General features: G+C 43.8%; 1 protein-coding gene across 1 annotated transcript; it reads right to left on the reverse strand.

The window, feature by feature from the left end:
- Positions 1-1,642: 1,642 nt before the first annotated feature.
- LOC135983117 (uncharacterized) lies at positions 1,643-4,275 on the reverse strand. Its single transcript, XM_065592852.1, has 2 exons — positions 3,458-4,275; positions 1,643-2,390 (listed from the first exon to the last, which is right to left on the reverse strand). Exons 1-2 carry the CDS (start codon positions 3,993-3,995, stop codon positions 1,795-1,797), a joined length of 1,134 nt encoding a protein of 377 aa, XP_065448924.1. The 5' UTR covers positions 3,996-4,275; the 3' UTR covers positions 1,643-1,794.
- Between the last annotated feature and the right edge of the window lie 22,301 nt (positions 4,276-26,576).

Below are 26,576 nucleotides of genomic sequence, written 5' to 3' on the forward strand. Positions count from 1 at the left end.
ATTTATATAATTCGGATTTGAAAAACAGGTTGTATAAAGTCGAAATGTATGCGGCCACACTAAGCACATTAATTCGGTGGTGTGCGTCCAAGTACCGGGGCTAGCGTCGATTTCTGCACCGTTGCACTGTGGGTAGCTAGCCCATAGCTATCCCATAGTTCCCGCAGTCTCCCGCGCCCATTGGGATTGTGGGTTAAGGTCCCAGTGCCTGATGGGACAAAAAACATCGTCGCAGGTGGTTCTGGGTACAGCCTCACCTCCTCCTTCCCTCCTCCCTCCCTGCATGAAAGCAACGGACGGCAGACAACCATTTTCGCGCCTTTTTTCCTGGGTGGGTGAACACTGCAGACTCCATACCACGGCAAGCATGGAGCCCGCTGAGCTCAAGACAGCAGTCATGAACATTGTAAACACCTCGCGCGTTTTCGTGGAGTTTATGCTCAGCCAGGACCAGAAAAACGAGGCGAGGAGGCAGCGGCGGCGGCAGCGCAGCGACAAGCATGATGAGGACATGGACACGGACACGGATACAGAATTCTGTGAAACCACGGGCCCCGGTGCTTTGGATATTATGTTGTTAATGGGGCAGATTCTATCCATGGAACGCCGATTCTGGGCAAGGGAAACAAGCACAGACTGGTGGGAACGCATAGTGTTGCAGGTGTGGGACGATTCCCAGTGGCTGCGGAACTTTCGCATGCGTAAGGGCACTTTCATGGAACTTTGTGACTTGCTGTCCCCTGCCCTGAAACGCCAGAATACCAAGATGAGAGCAGCCCTCACAGTTGAGAAGCGCGTGGCGATAGCCCTGTGGAAGCTTGCAACGCCAGACAGCTACCGGTCAGTCGGGAATCAATTTGGAGTGGGCAAATCTACTGTGGGGGCTGCTGTGATGCAAGTAGCCAAAGCAATCACTCAGGTGCTGCTACGAAAGTTAGTGACTCTGGGAAATGTGCAGGCTATAGTGGATGGTTTTGCTGCAATGGGATTCCCTAACTGTGGTGGGGCGATAGACGGAACCCATATCCCTATCTTGGCACCGGAACACCAAGCCACCAAGTACATAAACCACAAGGGGTACTTTTCAATGGTGCTGCAAGCACTTGTGGATCACAAGGGACGTTTCACTAACATCAACGCGGGCTGGGCGGGAAGGGTTCATGACGCTCGCGTCTTCAGGAACACTACTCTGTTTAAAGGGCTGCAGCAAGGGACTTACTTTCCGGACCAGAAAATAACCGTTGGGGATGTTGAAATGCCAATAGTTATTCTTGGGGACCCCGCCTACCCCTTAATGCCATGGCTCATGAAGCCGTACACAGGCAGCCTGGACAGGAGTCAGGAGCTGTTTAACTACAGGCTAAGCAAGTGCAGAATGGTGGTAGAATGTGCATTTGGCCGTTTAAAAGGTCGCTGGCGATCATTATTGACTCGCTCTGACCTCAGCCAAAGAAATCTCCCCATTCTTATTTCTGCTTGCTGTGTGCTCCACAATCTCTGTGAAAGTAAGGGGGAGACCTTTATGGCGGGGTGGGAGGCTGAGGCAAATCGCCTGGCTGCTGATTACGCGCAGCCAGACACCAGGGCGATTAGAAGAGCACACTAGGAAGCGCTGTGCATCAGAGAAGCTTTAAAAACCAGTTTCATGACTGGCCAGGCTACAGTGTGAAATATCTGTTTGTTTCTCCTTCATGAAAACCCGCCCCCTTTATTGACTCATTTTCTGTAAGGAACCCACCCTCCCCCTTCCCCCAGCTTTCTTTCAAACCAAATAAAGTCACTATCATTTAAAAATCATTTATTCTTTATTAATAGATTAGAAAAAGAGGGAGGGAACCCGGGTGGTATTTGGGAGGAGGATTGCTGGGAAGGAAAAAGCCACAAAGAAAAGGTTAAAAAAATGACAGCCTTTTGCTTGGGCTGTCTACTGGGGTGGAATGGGAAGGTGTACGGAGCCTCCCCCCCCCCCCGTGTTCTTACACGTCTGGGTGAGGAGGATACGGAACATGGGGAGGGGGGAGGGTGGAACAGGGGCTGAAGCGGCAGTCTGTTTTCCAGCAGCCGTTCCTGAAGCTCCACCAGACGCCGGAGCATGTCTGTTTGCTCACGCAGCAGCCCCAGCGTTGCATCCTTGCTCCTCTGGTCTTCCTGCCGCCACCTCTCATCTCGAGCGTCCCTCCTGTCCTCACGTTGGTCCCTCCTGTCCTCACGTTCACTGGCTTCTTTCCTATACTTTGAAACTGTTTCCTTCCACTCATTCAGATTAGCTCTGTCACTGCGGCTGGATTCCATAATTTCAGAAAACATCTCGTCTCGCGTTCTCTTCTTACGACGCCTTATCTGTGATAACCTTCGGGATGGAGGAGGGATGCTTGAGGAATTTGCAGCTGCTGTAGGGAGGGGTTAAAAAGAGAGAATTGTTTAAAAAGCTACATTTTGCAGAACAATGCTTATACTCTTTCACGGTGACCAACACTGTTCACATTACATAGCACATGTGATTTCTGTGCAAGGTCGCATTTTGCCTCTTAATGCTGAGTGCCTGTGGCTTTGCTGCTAGAGATCACAGGTCTGGGCAACAGAATTCGGCTTGCATGCGGCCATGGTAAGCCATTGTTTTACAGCTTCTGCGCCCTCCTTTCCCACATACCAAGCATAGCCTGTAGAGTGCTGCGGTTTTTCTGTTAACATTCAGCAGCAGCAGCAGAAAACAAACTAACCACCCCCCCCCTCGCCATGAATTCTCTGGGATGATCGCTGTACCCCTCCCCCCCACCGCGTGGCTGGTATCAGGGAAGATCCCTGCAGGCACCAAACTAACCACCCCCCCCGCCGCCCCCCTCCCGCCATGAATTCTCTGGGATGATCACGGTACCCCTCCCCCCACCGTGTGGCTGGTAACAGGGAAGTTCCCTGCTAGCCAAACGCGAAAAACTCAGGGCCAATTTCCCATCTGCGCTTGGCTAACTGCAGGGAAGGATTTATTTTCCGCCACAGGCAAACAGCCCAGTAGGAACGGCCACCTCTGTCCCCTTAATTAAGTTCCCGTATTTCAACCAGGTTACCAGGAGTGATATCACTCTCCTGAGGATTACACAACAAGATAAAGAACGGATGTTGCTTGAATGCCAGCAAACACCGGGAGCATACGCTGCCAGGCTTTGTCAGGCAATGATACCAGATTACTTGCTGCAAGCATGGCGTGGTCAAGTGTCCCACCATGGAGGAGGGAATAAGGATGCACTGCCCAGAAACCTTCTGGCAAGGCTTTCGGAGTACCTCCAGGAGAGCTTCATGGAGATGTCCCTGGAGGATTTCCGCTCCATCCCCAGACACGTTAACAGACTTTTCCAGTAGCTGAACTGACCGCGAATGCATCCCAAGTCCTCAGGGCAAAGTAATCATTAAAAACCGTTTGCTTTTAAAACAAGTTTTATATTTTAAAAGGTAAACTCACCTGAGGTCCCTTCCATGGGGTCAGAGTCTTGGGTACTGGCTTGGGAGGGCACTTCAGTCAGGGTGAGAAAAAGATCCTGGCTGTTGGGGAGAACGGAGTGCTGTGTGCTCTCTGCAAGCTCATCCTCATCCTCATCCTCCTCCTCTCCCCCATCGGCAGAATCCTCAGGCGTCGCTGATGAGACTATCCCCGACCCAGAATCCACGATCACAGGTGGGGTAGTGGTGGCAGCCCCCCCTAGAATTGCATGCAGCTCGGCGTAGAAGCGGCATGTCCGCGGCTCTGACCCGGAGCGACCGTTTGCCTCCTTTGTTTTTTGATACGCTTGTCTGAGCTCCTTGACTTTCACGCGGCACTGCTCAGAGTCCCTATTGTGGCCTCTCTCCATCATGCCCTTGGAGATTTTTTCAAAAGTTTTTGCATTTCGTCTTTTAGAACGAAGTTCTGCAAGCACTGAATCCTCTCCCCATACAGCGATCAGATCCAGTACCTCCCTCACGGTCCATGCTGGTGCTCTTTTTCGATTATCAGCCTGCATGGTTACCTGTGCTGATGAGCTATCTGTGGTTACCTGTGCTCTCCACGCTGGGCAAACAGGAAATGAAATTCAAATGTTCGCGGGGCTTTTCCTGTCTACCTGGCCAGTGCATCCGAGTTTAGATTGCTGTCCAGAGCGGTCACAATGATGCACTGTGGGATAGCTCCCGGAGGCCAATACCATCGAATTGCGGCCACACTATCCCTAATTCGAAATGTTAAAATCGATTTTGGCGCTACTCCGCTCGTCGGGGTGGGGTACAGAAATCGATTTAAAGGGCCCTTTACATCGAAATAAATAGCGTCTTTGTGAGGACGGTTACAGGGTAAATTCGAATTAAAGCTGATAAATCCGAATTAAAGTCGTAGTGTAGACCAGGCCTTAGATCTATCTTTAGTAAAACCATGGTACATTTTATCCTGATTACTGTTTACTTTGGTTTTTAATTACTCATCTCAAAATTTGTTGTAAGATCTTGTATACAATTGAGGTCAAACTAACAGGCCTACAGTATTATATCCTTTTTTACTGGGGGGGGGGGGGAAGTGGGGGTGTTTTTTGTTTGCTCCTGCTCAATATTCAAACCAGGCATGGAGACTACATGAGAATCTCCCAACCATCTCCCCTGAATTCCTAGTTTAAAGCTGTTTTAATCTGTTGTACCAACCTCAATCCCATGAGAACAGTCCTCCATCTGTGAATGCCTCCCAGTGGTCAAACATCCCAAAGCTCTCCTTTACACCCATTGCCTGAGCCATCTGTTGATCAGCCTAATCTTGTTTTGCCTTTTGCAGTCCTTCTCTAGGGACAAGTAGAATCCCACTGAAGATCACCTGAACTTCCATCTCTTAATCAATGGATTCTTTCTTGCTCCCATTAGGATCCTCTTCAGCCTCTGTCCATATCTTAGCTCCCAGCAGACAACATACCCTTCTATTTTCCAAATCAACTCTGGTGACAGGTCCGTGTCCTTTCGGGTGATCAGATGTCCCAATTTTATAGGGACAGTCCTGATTTTGGGGTCTTTTTCTTATATGGGCTCCTATTACCCCCCACCCCCATCCCTATTTTTCACATTTGCTGTCTGGTCACCCTAGTCTGCTTTTCTTCTTAACAGCGTCCCCAATCACACAGACCACCTCTTCCTGGTGTTGGTATGATTCTCCGGCCTCCCCCTTCTGTATTTTCTAGCCGTAAGTTGTCTTGTCTTCTGTTGTCACTTGCAATGTCCTGTGAGTCACCCTCTATCCTCCTAAGGCTCTGAACTCTGGCTATCTCCATCATCTCTTCTTCTTACTGCCTGCCTCTCACCTTCATTTTCCACCTCAACGGACCTGTTCCTCAGCTCTTATTTCTCCTTTGCTAGCAAGTTTTTTTTCCCCCCCTTTACCTTGTTCTCATAGTCACGTGGGGCCCTTTCTTCATCCAGAAGTCTACCCTCACAGTACTCTTACCCAGCATGCATCTGCATCATGCATCATGGAGGTGAATGCCTGGCTGCGAAGATGGTGTCGCCAGGAGGGCTTTGGCTTCCTAGACCACGGGATGCTATTCGAGGAAAGACTGCTAGGCAGAGATGGCGTTCACCTTTCGAGGAGAGGAAAGACCCTATTTGGACACAGACTGGCTAACCTAGTGAGGAGGGCTTTAAACTAGGTTCGACGGGGACAGGTGAGCAAAGCCCACAGGTAAGTGGGGAACATGGAGACCGGGGAGATGGGTCGGAAACGAGAGGGAGAGTGGGCTATATTGTCAGAGAGAAAGGAGGGTCAGGACAAAACTGGGAGGAAAGATCAAACCAGTATCTTAGATGCCTATATACAAATGCGAGAAGTATGGGCAATAAGCAGGAAGAACTGGAAGTGCTAATAAATAAATACAACTATGACATTGTTGGCATCACTGAAACTTGGTGGGATAATACTCATGATTGGAATGTTGGTGTGGATGGGTACAGCTTGCTCAGGAAGGATAGACAGGGGAAAAAGGGAGGAGGTGTTGCCTTGTATATTAAAAATGTACACACTTGGACTGAGGTAGAGATGGACATAGGAGACGGAAGTGTTGAGAGTCTCTGGGTTAGGCTAAAAGGGGTAAAAAACAAGGGAGATGTCATGCTAGGCGTCTACTACAGGCCACCTAACCAGGTGGAAGAGGTGGATGAGGCTTTTTTTAAGCAACTAACAAAATCATCCAAAGCCCAAGATTTGGTGGTGATGGGGGACTTCAACTATCCGGATATATGTTGGGAAAATAACACAGCGGGGCACAGACTATCCAACAAATTCTTGGACTGCATTGGAGACAACTTTTTATTTCAGAAGGTTGAAAAAGCTACTAGGGGGGAAGCTGTTCTAGATTTGATTTTAACAAATAGGGAGGAACTCGTTGAGAATTTGAAAGTAGAAGGCAGCCTGGGTGAAAGTGATCATGAAATCATAGAGTTTGCAATTCTAAGGAAGGGTAGAAGGGAGAACAGCAAAATAGAGACAATGGATTTCAGGAAGGCAGATTTTGGTAAGCTCAGAGAGCTGATAGGTAAGGTCCCATGGGAATCAAGACTGAGGGGAAAAACAACTGAGGAGAGTTGGCAGTTTTTCAAAGGGACACTATTAAGGGCCCAAAAGCAAGCTATTCCGCTGGTTAGGAAAGATAGAAAATGTGGCAAAAGACCACCTTGGCTTAACCATGAGATCTTGCATGATCTAAAAAATAAAAAGGAGTCATATAAAAAATGGAAACTGGGACAGATTACAAAGGATGAATATACGCAAACAACACAGGAATGCAGGGGCAAGATTAGAAAGGCAAAGGCACAAAATGAGCTCAAACTAGCTACGGGAATAAAGGGAAACAAGAAGACTTTTTATCAATACATTAGAAGCAAGAGGAAGACCAAAGACAGGGTAGGCCCACTGCTTAGTGAAGAGGGAGAAACAGTAACAGGAAACTTGGAAATGGCAGAGATGCTTAATGACTTCTTTGTTTCGGTCTTCACCGAGAAGTCTGAAGGAATGCCTAACATAGTGAATGCTAATGGGAAGGGGGTAGGTTTAGCAGATAAAATAAAAAAAGAACAAGTTAAAAATCACTTAGAAAAGTTAGATGCCTGCAAGTCACCAGGGCCTGATGAAATGCATCCTAGAATACTCAAGGAGCTAATAGAGGAGGTATCTGAGCCTCTAGCTATTATCTTTGGAAAATCATGGGAGACGGGAGAGATTCCAGAAGACTGGAAAAGGGCAAATATAGTGCCCATCTATAAAAAGGGAAATAAAAACAATCCAGGAAACTACAGACCAGTTAGTTTAACTTCTGTGCCAGGAAAGATAATGGAGCAAGTAATTAAGGAAATCATCTGCAAACACTTGGAAGGTGGTAAGGTGATAGGGAACAGCCAGCATGGATTTGTGAAGAACAAATCATGTCAAACCAATCTGATAGCTTTCTTTGATAGGATAACGAGCCTTGTGGATAAGGGTGAAGCTGTGGATGTGGTATACCTAGACTTTAGTAAGGCATTTGATACAGTCTCGCATGATATTCTTATCGATAAACTAGGCAAATACAATTTAGATGGGGCTACTATAAGGTGGGTGCATAACTGGCTGGATAACCGTACTCAGAGAGTTGTTATTAATGGTTCCCAATCCTGCTGGAAAGGCATAACGAGTGGGGTACCGCAGGGGTCTGTTTTGGGACCGGCGCTGTTCAATATCTTCATCAACGACTTAGATATTGGCATAGAAAGTACGCTTATTAAGTTTGCGGATGATACCAAACTGGGAGGGATTGCAACTGCTTTGGAGGACAGGGTCATAATTCAAAATGATCTGGACAAATTGGAGAAATGGGCTGAGGTAAATAGGATGAAGTTTAACAAAGACAAATGCAAAGTGCTCCACTTAGGAAGGAAAAATCAGTTTCACACATACAGAATGGGAAGAGACTGTCTAGGAAGGAGTATGGCAGAAAGAGATCTAGGGGTTATAGTGGACCACAAACTAAATATGAGTCAACAGTGTGATGCTGTTGCAAAAAAAGCAAACATGATTCTGGGATGTATTAACAGGTGTGTTGTGAGCAAGACACGAGAAGCCATTCTTCCGCTCTACTCTGCTCTGGTTAGGCCTCAGCTGGAGTATTGTGTCCAGTTCTGGGCACTGCATTTTAAAAAAGATGTGGAGAAATTGGAAAGGGTCCAGAGAAGAGCAACAAGAATGATTAAAGGTCTTGAGAACATGACCTATGAAGGAAGGCTGAAAGAATTGGGTTTGTTTAGTTTGGAAAAGAAAAGACTGAGAGGGGACATGATAGCAGTTTTCAGGTATTTAAAAGGGTGTCATAAGGAGGAGGGAGAAAACTTGTTCACCTTAGCCTCTAAGGATAGAACCAGAAGCAATGGGTTTAAACTGCAGCAAGGGAGGTCTAGGTTGGACATTAGGAAAAAGTTCCTAACTGTCAGGGTGGTTAAACACTGGAATAAATTGCCTAGGGAGGCTGTGGAATCTCCATCTCTGGAGATATTTAAGAGTAGGTTAGATAAATGTCTATCAGGGATGGTCTAGACGGTATTTGGTCCTGCCATGCGGGCAGGGGACTGGACTCGATGATCTCTCGAGGTCCCTTCCAGTCCTAGAATCTATGAATCTATGTCTTGAGATTTTTCCTTCAGCCTTCACTCTCCTTCCCTCTGTCTGCTCAAATCCCATTTTTTTTCTAAATCCAACCATAGTCTCTAGCTGCATCTCCAAACCTGCAATCTCCTTATGGAAGAGATAGATCAGGTGACACATCATACACCTTTCAGGTACCCTCTCCAAAATAAATGTACATTCTGCAGCTTCCATATGTTGTCTTCTTTGTCTCTTCTATTCTTAGGAGTTTAGGCACAACTAGAGAGCCTATCAAGAAAAAACATACCACACAAACTGTCGTCCTATCAAGGTGACCCCAAATGACTAGGCTTCCTAAAGAAAACTAATTATGTTGATTTTCCAGACCACTACACTCAGTAAAATAAATCATTCTATTTCACCCTCTGGCTTTCCTATTCCTGTACTAGCATGGTATGCTTCAGTCAGGCATCCTGTTACACAGGCTAAGCCTGCACTTGTACACTGCATTTGCTGTTAACAGAACGAAGTCAGACCATAAGAGGGAAATGCATTTTTCCAAAGCTCCCATGTTCTGCAGTTCCCTTTTTTTAGCGTGGTAAGTCATTTAAGTTGAATTATTATGGCGCTGTCTTATGACAGAGGGCTTTCTGACTTCCTGGAGGTTTAGTTGAAGGCATCAGACCAGTGAAGCATTCAGAATAAGCATTATTCAGTCTGTCCATCCTTCTGTGGCTTGTAATCTGCAAGGCTTGAGACCCACATCAAAGGAGTTAGCATTTTGATCAGTTTACTCCACTCCTGGAAATACTTGGTTGGCAGACTTTCCCTTTACTTTCCTGCTCTGGATAGGAATTTAGGTGGAAAGAAGTCTTACGGGATTCCCTATTTTAATTTTCTTACTGTTCACTTTTAATGCCCCCTAGTGATTCTCCCTCACACTAAGGAAGGCTGGATACATAAGGCCAGAATCTTAACAAGACCTTCAGTTTTGCACCCACAATGAATTACAGGTAGTTAGGTGTCTGAATACTGTTTTGTTAGTTTAGCTCACGAATAATTACAGGTGCAAAATGGCACATGCAAATTTGAAGTCACAGGGGCCCTGCTTCTATTTATTCTCCAGGTCCTGTAAATCCTGGCTGAAGCCGCAGTAAAGAGGTCCCTCTACTTGTGCTGGGGAGTCACCTTTTGCAGGACAATTGGATTTCCTTGTAGATTCCCAGCCAAGCGCTGACCAGACCTTACCCAGCTGCACGCTTTGTGAGATGCAACAAGTCAGTCTGTGGCAGAGAAGCTCTATAAATGAGACTGCCTTTTTCCCCCGCAAAAAAGCTTATCTATAGAAGTCCCCCTAAGCACCATTCTCATGTTTTCATGTATTTCTTCACTTCCAATACAGCTATGGGGATCACGTTCAGGGACATGATCAAACATTTCTAAAAATGTCCAAGTAATTACTTTCAAGCAGTTGTGCATTGCAGTTTCTGCCTTCAGTACATCAGTGGAGCCAGCTTTCAGTAATCCTTAGCCATGCAGAGGATTTAGCTAGTTCTCCCTTTATTCTGAAGTACGGATTCATTAGCCTGGAGAAGCTAGGATTGTGTTATTGACCATAAACTTACCAGCAACTGGCTTTCTTCTCTTATCTAGTCTCGGAAGACAAGGTCCCCAAGCTGTACACGGGGAAGAGCCTGAATCTCTGCTTGATATGTTGGGATACTTGCATGATACCAGTGTGACACAACATCGCTACACAAACTGAAAATGTTAATCCTTTGAATGTCAAGATGAGCTCACTAGGTCTTGTTTACAGAAGATTTTAACTCAGCCAATTTTCTCCCTTTCCCTCCCATTTTAATGTACAGCTTTGCACTAAGCTGCTGTAGTGGAGAAAGACTCTTTGGCCTGGATCAGGAAAACAATACTTAATGCCTGACTGTGGACATTGACAAAAGATATCTGTTCTGGCATCCAGGGTGCGTAACACTCTGAGTATAACAGTCACATAGGCCATATCTACTGGACACTTTTTGACCTTCTAGTCAGCCATGTTGTAGTTTCATACCTCACTATAATTAAAGACTCCCAGTCCAAGTGAAATGCCCAAGTCCTTTAGTATTTTCCATCAGTGGGAGCTGCTTGGAAAGCAACAGGAGACAAACTCTTCAACCAAAGCAGATGATACCAGAATTCAAGTCACTGAGTGGATAAGGCCAAGTTTCATATACTTATCTTATATTCTATGGGCTGTGATATAAATTTAGGACTACAGACTACCTTGAGTCCACAGCAGATCTCCTGCTGATGTTAATGGGAGGTTTAAATAATTCTAAGAAAGAATATGCCTTTTATGTAGCAACTAAATAAAACAAATGAAACTACACATTTAGTTATTGCACTCAGAATGTGTTCCCCTTTATGACCACTCTCTACTTCTCCCCTTTGTTTTTCCTCTTTCCCCATTCTCCTTTCTTTGGTTTATTTTTGTTTCCCCTCTCCAGTCCCTGTCTCAATATCTCTTCTCCTTTTCCCTCTGCATTTCCCTCCTGGCAGCAACTCCCAGTTCCCTCCTCCATCTCCTAAAGTTTTTGGCAACTAGATTGTTAATGTTTAAATGTAAAGTGTCACAAGTAGTGATGATACCACAAAGAAAGAAATGGAGAGAAAAGGAAGTTTAGCAGTCCTGAGCTGCTGTTTCAGGCTGTCTGCTTGTGACAGATGCCACTGTGATGGGTCCGGCCACAGAGATCCCCTTGGGACTGTCACCTGATGTGCTGAAATTACCTCTGAGCCCATCTTCCCTGCCAGCCTGGGACTTCCAGAACCCTGCCTTGTTGAGCCAGACATGCTAGCCTGCTGCAAGACAGACCCAGGGTCTAGGCCATACACCCAAAGCCACAGGCTTTAAGTGAAAACAGCGCTGCAGGTTACCTGACTCCAGCACCCAGACACCTAGTTCCCAATGGGATCCAAACCCCAAATAAATCCATTTTACTCTGTATAAAGCTTATACAGGGTAAACTCATAAATTGTCTGCCCTCTCTAACACGGATAGCTGTCCATATCTGTCCATTTGCTTCCCCAAGTATTAATCACTTACTCTGGGTTTATTAACAAACAAGTGATTTTATTAAGTCTAAAAAGTAGGATTTAAGTAGTTCCAAGTAATCCCAGACAGAACAAAATAAAGCAAAAACACGCATGTCTAAACCTAATAAATTAAGAAACAGATTACAGGTAATATCTCACCCTCAGAGATGTTCCAATAAGCTTTTTTCACAGACTAGACTCCTTCCTAGTCTGGGCCTAATCTTTTCCCCTGGTACAGTCCTTGTTAGTTTCAGCAGACATCTTAGGTGGAAAACAGGGGCTTTCTCATGACTGGCAGCCCCTTTTGTGCTGCTCCACCCCCTTTTATAGCTCTGGCACAAGGTGGGACTCTTGTCGATCTGGGTCCCCCCTTTCCCCCCCCCCCCCTTCTAAATGGAAAAGTACCAGATTTCAGATGGATTTCATTTTCAGATGACATGGTCACCTGTCACTGTAAGACCTCATTTTTTCATTACTCACAGGCTGGCCCACATGTACACAGGAAGGCTTGCAGGTAAATAAACCATCCACAACCAATTGTCCTAGTCAATGGGAGCCATCAAGATTCGAAACCACCATTAATGGCTTGCACTTTGCATAATTACAATAGGACCTCAGAGTAATACTTCATATTTCTAGCTTCAGATACAAGAATGATACATGCATACAAATAGGATGAATATACTAAGTAGATTATAAGCTTTGTAATGATACCTTACAAGAGACCTTTTGCATAGAGCATATTCCAGTTACATCATATTCACATTCATAAGCATATTTTCATAAAGCATATGGAGTGCAACGTCACAGCCATTAATTCACACTCCATTCGTGTTGGGAAGGTTTTCTTTACAACAATGAAGGCTAAAATCCTACTGAAAGGAAGTCTTGATCAGGCATGCTGGATCTAGCCCACAGCACAGGCATTTAACACCACTGCTGTAGACTTGCCAAGTGACAACAGCAGCTGACGCTGTAGAAGCGTTCACTGTCTCCAACCTTATACTTATTTAGATTTATACTGCTACTAAAATGAGTTCCTCTCCTACCTGTGGGCATCCTGGATAATCTCTTAAAATATGCATTTAAATAAAAAGACTCCTTCACTTATCCTAGAACACAATATGCTGAAAGCAGCAAAACTTAAGCCCCTGATCCACTCAATGGAGACAGTGGTGGGAAGTTTCAGGGAATACCTGAAATAGAGGGGATGGGAGGGTGGCACATAGGAAGCTTGTGAGGGGGATATGGGGAGCCCCTGGTGTGTGCAATATACTCCTTTTATGGAAGCAACCCAGTGTGTGACCCTAAAGTTAAAGCTTCTAAGGATGTGTGCTTTCTCACTGATCTAGCCAAAGCATTTTGTGTTCTGCTTTCTTTATTGTAGGAAACTAATTTCCAATGTCTCTGGAATAGCTATTTCTCATCCTCTTTGCTGGAGTACTTTCAGTCCGACTAACTATATTGAGATAGTCACCGTGTCAACAGAGACCACATTAAGGAAAAAAATAGGTGATGGTGTTCTGCCCACTCACCCCCAGCATGCTCAAGATACTGTATCAGTGGGCAGATACCATTGTGGGCACAGCGTCTAGACAAAATAGAAAAGGAACACCAAAACTCATAGATACCAGTGACAGTGTACTAGGGTCACTCACTGGGCTTCATATCCCTCTCTGGGATTCCATGCAGTGGTGTGCACTAAGGTCAGGGGCCTTGTAGTGGGATCTTGGGGTCTCTTACTAGGCCATCACTGAGGTGCGCTAGCATCCCTTGCTGGAGTCTGGTGTCATGCAATAGGGTGGACTACCCTTCTTGGGCAGCTGCCGCTATTCCCAGGTACTCAGAAGCTGCTGGCAGGAAATGGCACCCACAGCAGCTTTCCTGTTCTTGCAGCTCCTTCTCTGGGTGTGTTCCCTCTGCTGCCAGCTGGCAGGGAAGCAGCTGCCAAAGCTTGGGCTCTTATGCCAGTCTCAGGAAGCTGCACTTCTGAATACACCAGTGGCTGATTGGTCAGTTGTGTGAAAAGGAGCAGAAAAAAAGGGGTGGTGCAAAACACTGCTGTTTAGAGAAGTGCCATTCTGACATACATGTGCATACTGGCTGTTTCCAAGCCTTGTCTGTAGATGTCAATAGTGGAAAATATCTATGGAATCAGTCATTTCACTGCACTGAAGGCTTGAGTGCTGCATTTATTTTATGCAGTGCAATTTTAAATGACCCAAGTGAAGGGCCTTCCACAAGTCCTCTCTCAAAGGCTAGCAGACCTCATTGTTAGGCTGAATATCAGGATAAAATTCCTAAATTTTCATTTGATCACTTTCCTCTCTCTGCAGCTCTCCTTTGAGACAACTCAGCATTCCTCTCTTTGGCATTTATACCCTACACAAACTTGTAGGCAGTTTTCTTTGAGGGAGAAGCATCTGATGTTGATATCAAAAGTAGCTTACAACACTGCTCAGAATTGCAGACTCAGAACGAATGAAAATTTTCTTCCAGCGTGTGCTCTCTAAGTAATAAACCATACTTGAGGTACCTGGGACAAGTGAAGAAGATTAGTGGGAGAATGACATGAAATAAATTTTTTGACTAGATTTGATTTTGGATTATGTCAATATCGGCCCACAGCTTGGGGTTGCAAGAAGTCAGTTGTGTGGGGTTGGGGGGGAGAGAGGACCTACCCTCTGCCAGTGAAGTCCCCCAAACTGGAAGTGTTGGCTAGAAGAGGGGCATGGAAGATAGGTTTTCAGCAGTCCATGCACTCAGGAGAGTATAAGGACTGCAAGTCAGGGCTTATTGGGAAGGTTCCTTTTGCTCTCTCTCTCGCTCACCCATGCAAGGCTGAACACCAACTATGTTCCTTAATCACTTTCCTCTTAAGACACTAGTTTAATTTTTACCAAAAAAAAAAAGTGGAAAGAGTTTGGTTTCTATAATAAAACCAGTCTGTGTATCTGTGGTATAAATTGGACTTGGTGCTTTAATTATAGTGATGGTTATTCTGAATCGCTAGGCTAAACTGATTAGCAGATATGGGGGCAAGAAGCACTTCATCTTTCAGATTATACTGGCAAGGACTCTGAGTGTTTTCTTCTTCCTCTGGAGCTTTTACCAGAGATTATCTTTTAAGATTAGGTGGGTATATCACACATGCTAAGCTTCTAAGAGGAAGGATCATTGGTATACCTTAATATTTAGATGTTTTCTGTTTCTAGCCTGGAACAGTGGGCAGTCCCTTCTTAACAGATGTCTAGGTAGGGAACTACCCTACAGCTGAAAGCATCACTCAACCCAAAATCAGGCTGATTTTGCAAAATCAGGGGATAAGGGTCCAGAAGATAGTCTGTAACCCCTTCAAGAGGGCTATCTGTCTACACCTAGAACAAAAGGATCCTGAAACCCCAAAGCCCTTTCAGCTGTTTGCCTTTTCTAGACTACAAATATTCACTGCTAATCTCTTGCAAACAAAACATGATCAGTAGCAACTGTTCCATTTACTGTTAACAGGAGTTGAAGAATAATTATGCATATGTGGTATAAGCATTTCAAGTCTACTAAGCCATTTGGCTGGAAGCCTGATTATATTTCTGCTGCAGTACACTTTCTCTCTCTCTTTTTTTTTTTTTTTTTTTTTTAACTATTCAAATTTTATTTCTTGACCCAGAAAAAAACCCTACTATACTAGCCTGCCATCCACAAAGGACTTCTTAAAGATAACAAGTTATGGATTAAATCCAACATGTCCCAAAATATGGCACCACCTGATTATTCCAGGAGGAATAAAACTGAACTAGACAGCTTTTTTATTTCTGAAGAAACTTTACTGCTCATCAAGTGTGCCAGCTGGTCAGCCCTGAAGAATGAAGTTCTCTGTCTAATCATAGAGCAGGTTGAGCATGAGCTGCAGCTATGCACCTTTCCCCTACACTGCCTTCTCCCAAAATGCCTCTGAGTGAGACCATCATCTCATTTCTTATGGGCCAAACAATCATCATGCATCTCTAATTTCCCCTTAATTACATACGGGCTTCCTCTTCACTTTCTGTCCTAAATTGTTACGTAATGTTGCTGTGTGCTGTCAAACAGCTTCTCCGTTTTGCTCCAGGGTGGTTGTATTATAATGGTAGGTGAAATTATTCCTGTCTACATCATATAGGGCTAGGTCCTCTTCTGCTGTAAGTTGGTGTAGCTCCATTGACTTTAACAGCTCAATGCTGGTCTCCCCCAGCTGAAGATCTGGTCCATAATTCCTAAGGTGCTCTGGGATCCTTCAGGATGAAAGGTGCTATAGAAATGTAAGCTCACTTTCATTATTAACAGTAACATGAGTTACACACCCATCAACAGCAGGCTAGACCCCAGAATTGTTAAAATCTCTCTGAACCCTGCCCATAGTCATTTAAAGAGGTAATGAAGCTGCAGAGTAAGAGCAAAGTGTTCAAACTAAAAATACAGGGTGCAAAATCAGAGACATCCATGCAGAGAAGGGACAAAGGCAGAGGAAATTCTCTGAATAGAAGAAACCAATCTGGATCCCAATGAGTCACAGACTGAGTCTAACAGACTACACATAGCAAATGTAGTCAGCAGCAGCAAATTACAACTTCAGCTCACCCAGTGATGTGTCCAATTACTGAGACAAGAGTTTCATGCAAAGTGAATAGCACAGTAAGTAATTAACTGTAGTGCAAATACTTTAAACGCTGAGAGCATGTTACATCCTGGCTGTCACCAATTGTTCTGTGCAATACGGAAGCTTTTCATCTCAACTTTTGTTGAACACTATTTTTGTCTTGGCTTCAATAGGAAAAAAAATCAGAAGTAGGACATACTAGAAATATAACGAGAAGAGACAGTTTCTTCAAGGTTTTTAGCTTCGCTTTAGTCAGAGCTAGATAGAAGCATTAGACAGCTCATGGGGGTAGCAGATTCTTAGTCAGTATGGTTGTAGGTGGCTGCTGCAGCTAGAGCAAGGGTTTCCAAATTGTACATGTGCCACTGGTGGCATGTGAACTTGTTGGAAGTGGTATGCCAAAAAAAATTCAGTTTCAAATGAACAGTTATGTGCACAATAGTGCACCAGAAAATGTCCAAGAACCAAGATGCACTTTTCTGGCCACTGTCAGCTATAATGATGAATGACACTCAGTCATGGTGGCAAAGTAGTTTTATTTAGTGGTGTGTTATGCACTGTGGCTATGAAGATGGGCACTGTACTCTCAGCTGGTGCACAGCTGGCTGGCTCTATGGTAGGCCTAGCCTTCAGCCTGGCCCAAGCTGCACAGCTTGAACACTGAAGGAATCACAAAGCTCCATATTGCTGCACCAGAGCACCTCTCATTCCAAAAAGATACATGCAGACAGGGTTGCTTCAAAGTGCCTGAAAAATCTGCAGCCCCAGGGAACCCCAAGATCAAAGTCCCTCCCCTCATCCAAGGAAGTTGCTGCAGAGCAGGAGCACCCCTTGCTCTCCCAACCCCACAGAGGCTACAGCCTGGCCCCTGCAGGGTGGGGAGGCAGGGATCACCTGGGGAATTCACTCTTTTCTCTGCGGGGAAGCTGGTGGGTGGGGTGGTCAGTTGGATCGAGAGGATAAAAGCCTGGTTACAGGACTAAGGAGAACCACCTGGCTCTACAGCAGCAGAACAATGACTGGCTGCAATCAGAACCTCTTCCTAGAAATGGGGAAGGATCCCCTATACAGTTTCCCCAGCATTTAAAAGCATCCAGGGCCCCCATACTCCCCCAGTCAACCTTCCTTCTCTTCTAGCTTCCCCCTACAGATCTCCACCAGTCAGGCCACCTTTAGCCAGGCAGGCATGTTCCGGGGATGTGGCTTAGGCCTTGGCTCAATGAGTTTGTGTGTACTCAGAAATCCTCCCCCTTCGGACCATTCATCTGAGTGCTTTGGTATCACTTGTTTCAGTTTTCACTCGATTGTGGAAGTTGTTCATATTTGTAAATATAATTGTGATGTTCAGCTACAGATAAGTAGCTAACTAGCAGTAGCTTCAACCCCTCCTCCCCCCCCCCAGATCTCAACCAGGGCCTCTTGAGGATATAGGCAGGAGTGTAAATCAAGACCTAGTGGGGAAAAAACAGAGATTTTAGGTATTGTTGATTGGTTTCCTGTTCCAAGCAATAAGTATAAGATTGTTCGATGGTATGATCCCAGCTACTTATCATTTGGATTTACTTTGAGTGATGACCGTGACCAGCGCTTCAGTGCTCTATTTTCTATGGACCATCGTTCAGTAAAGGCTTCACTACTCCAACATCACCTTAATACAAAGCACAGCCTTTTACATAGACAAACCTTTTTTAAGGAGGAAGATAAGTGTACAGCAAGACATCCAAAAAACAATAACACACCTCACTGGAACTAATGTGAAGGCGTTAGAAGCATCATACCACATAAGCTTGAGGATTGCTCAAATTGGAAACCCTCATACAATTGGTGAGACTTTTGTCTTACCTGTGGCAAGAGACACTGTCATTGATTCTTAGGGATAGTTTCAAACAGCTTGATGTTGTTTCTTTAATTCACAGTGTATCAAGAAGAATTCAAGACCTGGTGTCTCAAGTAAAGGAAAAGTTCATAAAATGTGTAAAACAGAGTAAGTTCAATACATAGACTAAAGTATTGATATTACAAGTTTTTCTCCAGCTTCTTTATGTATATAAGGTTTGAATCAGAAATGACAGTTAAAGAAGAGTTCTTGTTTTGTGAAGGTCTATCAAGATATACAATGGCAGAAGAAATTTTTAGCAGATTAAATGAGTATCACAGCAAATGGTGTGGAGTGGCATAACCACATCAGTAGGCACTATGACAGTGCACAAGCAATGACTGGAAAATTTGGCAGTGTTTTGGAAAAAATTAAAGTGGTGGCACTTAATACTAACTTTACTTACTGCAGGATTCATTGAGAGGCACTAGTTACCAACCAATGGCTGTCAGTCTGAATGTAGTTTTATATCCTATTTTGAAGATGATCAGCTGTATTAAAGCACAGGCATTGAACGTTTTTGTTTTCAGTTTTGTGCAATGAAATAGGCAATGATCATCAAAAGCTTCTCCATACAGAAGTGAGATGGCTATTGCATGGAAGATTTTAACTAGTCTCTTTGAACTCCATTCCGAGGTACAAGTTTTCCTTAGTGATTTTAGTTTTGAATGTGTATATTGATTGATTTTTGTGGATGAGTTATGGCTGTCAAGAATAGCCTATTTAGCTGACTTGTTTTTTGCACCTCAGTGAGCTACCAGTTTATAGGGACTAAAAACTATGCCCTTCTTACATGACGAAACAAGGGCAATGATAAAGAAATTGCAGTTTATAGCACAAGAAAGAGAAGGGAAATTGCTAATCACTCCCAACCTTGGAAAAATTCTCCATTGAAAATTCATCCTGACCTTATTGCTGACATAAAAAGAACACTGCCTGACTTTGGTCACCAAGCTTACAAAATATTTTCCTGATGGTGATAAAAACAGAGCTGATCAGGGACCCATTTTCAATAGAATATACTTTGCTAGATAGCTTTTTCTTTCACTTTGCAGAGAAGCTAATTGGCCTATCATGTGATGGTGGACTTGAGCTCAAATTCAACAAAGTGCAGCTCTGCCACTTTTGGCTGATAAGAAGACTAGTTTTTTGGTTTTATTTTTGCTTTTTCTCTGATCAGCATTAAAAACAAGTATAGGATGAATCTCAATGTTGAACCAGACATTTGGCTGAAGCTCACCAATATCTCACTTGTCACAAAGTAACTGTTCTCTGAAGGAAGCACATCCTCCTCACTAATGGCACACTTTTAGTTTTTCTCCAAAAGCTACTCAAAATGTATCATTGTTTTTCAATATAAATTTTGTTAAATGGTAAGTTAAGTGACCTTGGCTCATTTTCAATAATAAACCAGATAAGAATTAGCAAGAACTTTAATTTAAATTTGACAAATTAACAAGTCAAACCATTGATTAGTTTCAGTAGAATACAAAAATATATCAAGATGTCATTTATAACTCTTTCTTGTAATTTGAGTAACACAAGACTAATAATAATGGCTATTTTAAATCAAAAGATTCAAAAAACACAATATAATAACCGGAGATGTTTACAAATGGTATAAGAATCAAACATTTTAGGTTTCTTTAGTAAAATAAATGCCTCAGTACAGAAATACTGAAGTTAAACCTAAGGTCTAAAATGCATACAAAAAGGAGATGTTTACATGTGGTACTTCAGACATCAGTTTTTTTTAAGAAAGCGATTCATAAATTAATAAAGTTTAGGAACCACTGAGCAAGAGTATTTTGTCAAGGGTGGGTACTGAAGTTCAGCAGGTGGGGGAGAGAGCCAGGGTAGGTGGTGGTTTTGGCAGCTGCTTGGGTGGCATTAGTTTGACAAGGTTTTATGGAGTATTAGGTAACTACTTGGAATTTGTAATGGCACACCAGGGAGAAATTACAGGTTGGAGGGTGAGGGATGGAAGGTCAGAGGATATGTTGCAGAGAACATAAGGTAACTGGAAGGATCTGTGGTGCTTGTAGAGGTAACTAGGAGGATTGGGAGCAGGACTCTGGTTAGGGCACAGTTGGCAGGAGGTTCACAATTATTCAAGCAGTTAAGAGAAAAGTTGAATCATTTATCAAGGGATAGCAGGAAGCCAGTGCAAATTCTGGAACACAGCTATAATATGCTTCCTTTGGGAAGTTTTTGCTGAGTAAGAAGAGAGCAGTCCACTGTGCTCTAAGAGCATGTAGACATTATTACAGCAGTTCAGTTTGGAAGTGATAAAAGCTGTGGGTCTTGCTACAAATAGTAAGAAACTTCTACCCAAGAGCAGATGAAAAGAAACATTCTTTTTCAGTGGTGTCTTCAGAATGATCCAATAGTGTCCTTAGATTATGAAACTTGATAGCAAAAGGAGGGCAAAATTAACAGCAGGGGACAAAACTAATTCCACCATTTCCTCAGCTTGTTTTCTTTGCCAGCCCACTAACCTTACTTGTAACTGACCTGGACTGAGATTCAGTCAAGTAGCTCTCACAAAGTCCCACATCTCTGGTAGGCAGTGAGAGCCAAATTACCAAATCATATGGGTCAAGTGAAATAGTAGCATACAGCTGAGCAAGGTCATAAGACTGATGACTAAAGTTGGGTAGGAATTTTCTGATAAAACTTTGTTTTGTCAGAAAATTCATGAAACCCAACTTTTTTTTTTTTTTTGAACTTCCAATGTACCACAGGCAGGGTTCTGATGGATTCCTGCCATCTGGCTTGGCAGGCTGCTGGGGAACCTAAGCTTCTAGAGTGCACGATTCCAGGGCAGATCTGCCATGTGAACTGACCTAGGGACCCCAGGGCTTCCAGGGTCCACAGCTCTGGGAGAGCCCCACCATGTGGCTGCCCTGAGGCTGGGGACACTGGGCTTCTGGGGTCTGTTACTTGAGTTCAATCGTGCAAACTGCCCCAAATCCAGGGACCCTAGAGATTCCAGGTTTCCTGCCTCAGAACCAGAAGCTTAGGTGCCACCTGCCCAGAGAGTCTGGCAGCCCAGGCAGCTGGTCTAGGAATCTGGAAGCCCTGGGATCAACAGCCGTGGGTGTAGTCCACATGGTTGATAAAACCTGCAGACTGTGGAAGCCTGGGCAACTCACTGGTATTTACATTATTTTTGACTCTGTCATTGCCCATCACTTAATAGCAGTGGTGAAACACATTCACTTCAGGAACAGTGTGTCTGTTTCCTAAACAATTTTTTAAAAATTTCTAGTTTGTGGGGAAATTCTGAAAAAATTGGATTTGTTCCAAATCAGAATTAAACCAACTTTCAAAATGTGAAAGTCCCACAAACTGGAAATGAAGTTCTGGCCAGCTCTATTGCTGAAGTCATAGCCCAAAGAATTTCAAACTGTCCTCTAACAGCCAAACATAGAATGGGGAAGGTGGGGGTAACAGAATTGCACATGCAAGAGCTCAGAGTAGATGAACAGTTCTCCAGTATAATCTGCTGGGAACTCTCAGGGGTAAGAGAAGGGAGCCAGTCAAGCATAATTGTCTATCCCTGCCAGTGTCCACATCTTATCAATCTGCACTTTGTGGACAATGGTATCAAAGGTTGCTGAAAGAACTAATAAAATCAGCATGAACACTTGATTTTTGTCTATTGCCAGAAGGAGATCAGTAAGTATCATCATAGATAAGTACGTTCTTCCACAGTACTGCATTTCAATTTGCTATGGATGTGCATCAGCTTGTCTGTACAGCTCTAAAAGGCAGCAATGGCATATTGAGGGAATGAAATGCCCTGCTGGCTTTAGCTAATACAGATGTCTCCAGAACTGCTGAATCCTTCCATAAGCAGGAGGGTTTCTTTTTCAAATTCTTGTATTACCACTGCCCCCATAGTGTGTTCATGGCTTTTCAGAGAACAGGAATCTATGAGTTCCATCCTGTTGTTTTAACATAGCATGTTTTGAGAGCAGACTTTTTTTACGCTATTTATCCTCTTTGGTATCCTTTCACAATATGTAACATTCTAACTGGGTTTCTAAGCAAAAGATTAATTTATTTACACACACTAATGAACATTTCAAAAGAATTGGAATAATATGTACAGGAAATAAATACCAATGTCCGATTAATCATAGATGGAAACTTTAGCCTAATACCAAGTTGTTATTGTGAATAACCCTCCGACCAAACCCTTTGGTCTGACCCGGTACGGCCTTTCTTATGTTCTTATGACATGGCTTCCATATTTACAAAGATGTGCAACCTGCTCCTTCTCACAGAAGAATCATATCTTCATTTGTTTTGTGAAGTGCCTAAGATGGTTTTGGCCACATAAAATAATAATTTAAAATGATAATTATACCTGACATACAGATCTTCCTTACAATTCTTTTCTGAGGTGAAAAATCACCTTGCAGAATTTATGTATTCCCAGAGTTTTCCACTCCTCCTTTTCTAGAGCTTATCTCCTGAACTAAAAGCCCAAATCCAACCTCCAGTATACTGGCTATCTTTACTTCCAACTGCTTTTCCAAGCAATCCGTTCCAATTATCTGCCAGTCCCCATTCAAAAACTCACCCCAAAAGATTTCAGCAATGTGTTCTGGAGACTTGTAACAACAACCTCTGCATGTCACCTTTAGAATATCCTAGACCTGTAGAACCCAGTTTAATCACAAATGGCGTTTTACTGGGATGTGTTGGTTGGAATTTCTCTACAGAAAATCTCCCAGGGCTGATGGGAAAATTTGTGGAGCCATATTTGGCAACAGGCTTAATCAGTCCAATTCTTTATCCAACTAAATGCAAATCCTAAAGTTTAGATTGGTTCCAACAGGAGAAGTTCCCTTATGCCTAGTGGCAGGGTGAGAAGTTGAACTTTAGTATTTGCCTGTTTTGATAAAGTTGTGGGTTTCCAGCAGTCATAACAGTCCTTCTGCCCAGCCTTGGGTATTCAGTAGGTTAATGTGTTACAACGCGCAGGGAGGCTCTCCTGACAAAAGAACCTCCAGAGCATGCTGGGGTCTGTGATTTTTATCAACACAGAGAACTGCCTGGGAAGGTATCACAAAGAGTCAGGAGCTTGTGTCAGAGACATTCTGGGGAGTCAGGGACTACAACATACTTTGGAGAGTGAATGAGCAATTGGGCTGTCCAACTGAGAGTGAAAGTGTGTATCTGGATATTGTGGTTTGTGGAATATTTATGGAGGAGTAGGGAGAGAATCTCAATATATGGCCAAGAAAAGCAGAGGAGTGCGTGTTTGGATTATTGACCCACATGAGATGAGTGAAATGTGGTTTATAGATATGTAATTAGAGTGTGTATGAAGAAGGTTTGTGGTCCCTATAGGAAACACAGACGGTATTGCAGTAGAGTTGTTAGGTAGAGCTGATTTCAAAATTTGAAATTTCACTGAGACTCTTTCAGTGTTTCAAGTAGCTCCGTTAGGAGTAAAGGGATGGTTGGTGGATAGGCACAAATTAGAGTTAAGGCTGTTTGTGGAATCCTTACTATGAAACTCCTGATATTTTTTCACTTTTAAATACTTCCCCCTCCCCATCCTCCACCCCTACTTTTTAATGGATTTGTATTTGCAATCTTACATCTATCTTTAAAAGGGTTTTGTCCAGGAATATTAGTGTGCTTATAAGAAATTAATATTGCTCCTTTATCCTTGTCACCACACCATTAATGAGTATTAGAAATAAGAAACAGGAATGTGACTTTTGTCCTTCAGAACAAAAAATAATAAAAGTCAGGAGCAAGAAACTGGCTGGGGAAAAAATAAACACCTGGAGGATAAACTGTCAGAAGGGTTTTCATGGTATCCTGCCTTCTGCCTCTGGTAAGGTAGAAAAGGTAGAAAAAGGGCAGCGAACTGAAGCAATCAACCAGCAGATCAGATGGGAACCAGCATCCTCTTATGTAACACACTGAAGATTCTCAAGTTTGCTAGGTGATTAAACTGAGAAGTAGAAGTAAGTAGGACTTGCTAGCCAAATCCAACAGGCATTTCTAGACACCTCTCCTGAATTCACCAATTTCAGGTTGATAAATTCTGGTGTTAATTGAATGTGGTAAAGGAGTTGATGATTAACTAGTTAGCCCAGCAGGTGTGTCTGACAAAGTTATCTATTGAACATGTACCTCCAGCCTTACAAAATATATTTGGGATATCCTGATACTGTAAGGTTTTCCATGGCAGCCATTAAGGACTTTGATCAGAAAAGGCATCAACCCATTCCTTGCGGCCACTAATCTCTGCTCCCTTTCATCCAATTCCTGAAACAGTCTCATTTTACTCTTTCCCTTTTCCCCAAAGGACCTCTGTTATCCTTCATTGAAAAGGTGCTAATTTTTAATTCACCCCCTGAAAGTCCACTGTCAATTGACCCCCATATCTTTTTGTTGCAGTGAGAATATAAGTGAGCTCCTTGGAGTGTGACAAGTTATCCCTCCATGGCTAATACTATTAGGTGAAGGTCTGTCTAGTTCTATGGAGGAAAGATGATAAGTGAAAGCCCAAAGAAATACTTCTGTAGCACATAGGAGAGAAGTTTACAATTATGCTTCATGAAAGACTTCTATTACTAGGGTCTACGCTAACCAACTTTCTGCAAACATGCCACCTTGCAGGGCTGGACTGATGGCCACAGCCAGCCCAGGCAATATCATCAGATTGTCTTATTTAGAGTGTTATAAGATTCACAGAGAATCAAACCTTTATTAAACACTGGTTTAGGGAGGGTCTACTGGTAGGATTAACTTTCAAAATGTGTGGTCCAGATCCTCAAAGATACGTAGGCACCTGACTCCCATTGATTTCCCAACTTTTTTCTTTGTTCCAATGTACATTTTTAAGCCTCTCCTCCATTTTCTCTAATCATCTGCAATCTCCACTCACTCTGTACACATTTACACACACCTGCCCCTTCATGGACACTTGTCCTCAGTATTACCAACTCTCATGACTTTATCATGAACCTTGAGATAGCTGGTGACTCAGAGCTCCAGCTCCTGGAAATAAGTGATTACATGAGACTCTAAGGCCATATTAGGGATCAGCCCATCACGCAAATGCCCTGCTGCCCAGCATCCCAATCTGGCTAGCAGCTTGGGCTGTGATTCTATCAGATATCACCTTTTCATCTACCACGTCCTGGATAACAACATGAGGACTCCAAGATCCATGTAGGTTGCTACGCTCACCAGCTAAGCATGGTCTAGACCAGTGTTTCTCAAATGGTGGGTCCTGAACCACCTTGCAGAAAGGCTTTTGATGGGTCACGGTGCCCTAATCAAACATACATTTTTCCTGGCCTGTGGTGGGAAGGAGACCCTGGGAGTGGAGGGGTGGGAAAGGAGTTGCAGAGCAAGCCCATCTCTAATTCACCCAGAGCAGCAGTTTCTGTCCTCCAGGGATGGGTTTGGCTCCCCAATCCAGGCAGTGCAACCTGGAGCACTGGGTCAGAGCACCATTCTGTTTTGCCCCAGCCACACCTCTGTCATGATGGAGGGGTGGTTGGGTCTAACCTGAGTGGTGCTGTGATTCCCAAGTGCCAGGTTGCAACTGCCAGAACACTGAGCAGGGCCCAGCATTGCAGGACAGGAGTCACTGCCGCAAGGTGAATGTGGGGCAGTCTCTCTCTCCAGCCCGCCACCCCTGAGTCTCCCCTCTGCGCTGGGCCAGGATTAGGGTTGTGGTGCCAGGGTGGAGGGTGCACATACCTAATGGGAGGTCACAAAAAAATGACACAGTGCAGTTGGTGGGTTGTCTTGGTAAAATGTTTGGGACCCACGGGTCTATACTGGCCAGTATTTGGAGCCCAAAGAACAAGACTGCTTCAAGAAGTGATATTTTTGTCACTGAACTAATGCCCCAGCGTAGTATTAGGATGCACTTGGTGCTGGAAGTCTATTAAATTACATGTAAAACTGAGCTCCTGGTTATCTCTGATAATTAAAGATGACAAAAGTAGGCATGTCACCTTCCGTGTCTTGGCCAAAATTCCTATTGCAGTAACTGCCTTCAGCTAACCTAAAGATCTTCCTCTTCTTCTCCTCTCCCCCAATTTCTGTTGTTTAAATTGTTCTTCAGTTCCTGCCCTAAACTGTGCTGTAGTGGTGCACTCTTAAACAGCTGTCCCCTTTTATCCTAGATGTGGTTGCATTTCAGTGGTGGGTGCAGCAATAGCTGTATATTCTAGTGTTTGTGAAATAAGCTCTTTGGGATCTTTTAGGATGAAAGGTGCTGTAGCAATGTAGGATATTAATTGTTACTTAATAAAAACACCCAAGTGCATTGTTCAGAAGATAAAGAGATACTGTACAGTGTTTTATGAATAACT

Source organism: Chrysemys picta, chromosome 4 (genome assembly GCF_011386835.1).
Source record: "Chrysemys picta bellii isolate R12L10 chromosome 4, ASM1138683v2, whole genome shotgun sequence".
Lineage (NCBI taxonomy): Eukaryota > Metazoa > Chordata > Testudines > Emydidae > Chrysemys > Chrysemys picta.